Source organism: Penaeus chinensis, chromosome 24 (genome assembly GCF_019202785.1).
Source record: "Penaeus chinensis breed Huanghai No. 1 chromosome 24, ASM1920278v2, whole genome shotgun sequence".
NCBI classification, from domain to species: domain Eukaryota; kingdom Metazoa; phylum Arthropoda; class Malacostraca; order Decapoda; family Penaeidae; genus Penaeus; species Penaeus chinensis.
Window position 1 is genome coordinate 20,373,554 of NC_061842.1, and position 2,260 is coordinate 20,375,813.

Consider the following 2,260-nt stretch of genomic DNA (forward strand, 5'->3'; position numbering starts at 1 on the left):
AATATTTATGCAATTTTATATATTTAAACCATAATATTCATGCTTTGGTTCTTGATATATTTATAGTTATTTAGTGTTGTATGAGACATTGATTTTAACTTTTTTATTTTTTTATTTATTCTGGGACACATACACATCTGTGGGTCAGAGAAAAAAAACGCCAACTACACTTTTCGAAGATTTTCAGATTTCGTTGCCGCCATGTTCTCCAACGTTTTCGCAGACTGTATAACCGTCAGGGGCGTTTCAGAAGCGGAAGGGGAAGGCTGTGTCGCATTTATGCTGAAACGCCAACTTCGCATGTTCAGGGAAATCTTTGGTTTGAAAAAAGCCAACTACGTTTAATGAGGTGAGTTCGGTTCGATTTTATATGAAAAACGCCAACTACCTAATAAATAAAAGTCTTTTGCTTTGAAAAGCGCCAACTGCGCCAAAGCTTTGTGAATCCGGAGAAAGATGCACAATGTTTTAGTGATTAGGACTACAACCACTGTCCAATCGGGAGCCCATCAAACATTATCATTCTTTATTTCTTTTATTTCAGCCCTCATCCTTCCACTCAGTCAAACAATCCAGCAACTAGCGGAATCCTACTCCAGCTTTGCTAGCTCTGCCAAAGGAGAAGTAAGAACTCTAGCTTTCGTAACGTTCTATCTACTATGGTCGTAAAAATACATAGATATTTCTGAATGTTCTGCTCTTTGAAAAAATGCTGAATGAAATAACATTAAAAGATTAATTATCTAACAAAAATTGGGTCTTTTCCATTTCATGGCAAGCACTATTTTAAGCATTATTTTTTTTTTTCCCCAACTCTCTTTCATTTCTCCACAACATGAATGTTATATTCTTGTTTAGCACAAAAATCTGCATTTCTGGCGAAAATTTGGTGCAAAAATAGTGCTTGCCATGCAACGGAAAAGATCCCCAAAATTCATAGGCTTGATTGTTTTTTTTTTCCAGTGTGATCATCCTCTCAAACTTTTTCTCCTCTCATCTAGGCTCCACATGACTTCCCGAGCTCACAAGATGGTGGCCCTAGCTCGGGCCAAGATCAAAGAAGGAGCAGTCCCCTGGTCATCTACTACGAACCCTGATTCTTCCAACATGGATGACGTTCCCTGGGACATGTCACCTATTCCTCCACCACCATCAGCAACTGAAGCAATCGAAGAAGACCTTGCGTTTGATGCTAACCCTGCTTTAGAAATTGCAGTCCTGGAAACGATGGAACCGAAGACTGGTCCGGAACTTGCATCCCAACGACTGGAAGCAGAGCCCCTTCCTCATCAACAGCATGCTGTTAGCACATCCAGCATCCCAGCAGAGACCTTGAACGACGTTCCAGGAGCGGATCAAAACAAGGAATCGTCAGAAAGCAGCTTAAGAAGTGAATCGGCATCGGGCAGCGATTCTTCATCCGAAAGCAGCTCGAGCAGTGGTTCGTCAACCAGCAGGAGCCCCTCGTCATTGCCTTCCAGCTCATCGTCAGAATCATCCGACGATGATAATGCTGATTCTGCTACCGGAACGACCAAAGGTGGAAGCGTTTACGTAGGCAGGAAAAGGTCAAAACCAAAGCCACATCAAAGGAAGAAGGAGAAATTGAAGAAACTAGTGCGAAGTGGGAAATCCCACAAAACAAGGGGTGGAAACGTCATTCAGAAGAACGTCCCACGTCCGGCAGCCTGTGACAAATGTCGGATGAAGTGCCAAGATCGGTTTTCCAAAAAAGACCGTCGACAGATCAACGCCACCTTTTGGGCTCTTGGTAAATGGGTCAATGCCGATGCTACACATGGCACGAAGGACAAGCAAGACGAGGAGCGTTGGAGGTAGCCAGTGCATTGCGGCTCTTCATCAAAGACCACCTAGCAATAAAGCGATGGATTCTGTGGTCTGATAGCTGTGGGAGACAAAACCGAAATCGGTTTTTCGTGGCCGCAATGCTGCATTTCTCTTTGGGTGGGATCTCCAGCATCGAGCTGAAGTACCTGATACCTGGCCACACGATGATGGACGCTGACAAGGCTCACGCTCGAATCGAAAGAGCCAAGAGGAAAGACATGATCATTCTCTACCCAACAGACTGGAACATGTTCATCCGGTCTGTTCCCTCACGGCGAGAGTCGACGAGGCTCGTCGTTGTACCCATGAACAAGGAGGACATCCACGACGTTAAGGGACTCTTAGAGACGAAAGGACTTCTGGTTCACCGTAAAAAAAGCCCCAAAAGCTCAACAGAAATCAACTGGCTGGA

The 2,260-nt window shown here is 44.2% G+C and overlaps 1 protein-coding gene across 1 annotated transcript; it reads left to right on the forward strand.

Annotated features, from left to right (window-relative positions):
• The first annotated feature begins 243 nt into the window (after positions 1–243).
• On the forward strand, positions 244–1,978 carry LOC125038321 (pinin-like). The gene is made up of 3 exons (XM_047631789.1): positions 244–349; positions 545–624; positions 1,002–1,978. The coding sequence occupies exon 3, from the start codon at positions 1,009–1,011 to the stop codon at positions 1,837–1,839; it is 831 nt and encodes a 276-aa protein (XP_047487745.1). The 5' UTR covers positions 244–349; positions 545–624; positions 1,002–1,008; the 3' UTR covers positions 1,840–1,978.
• Positions 1,979–2,260: the final 282 nt, after the last annotated feature.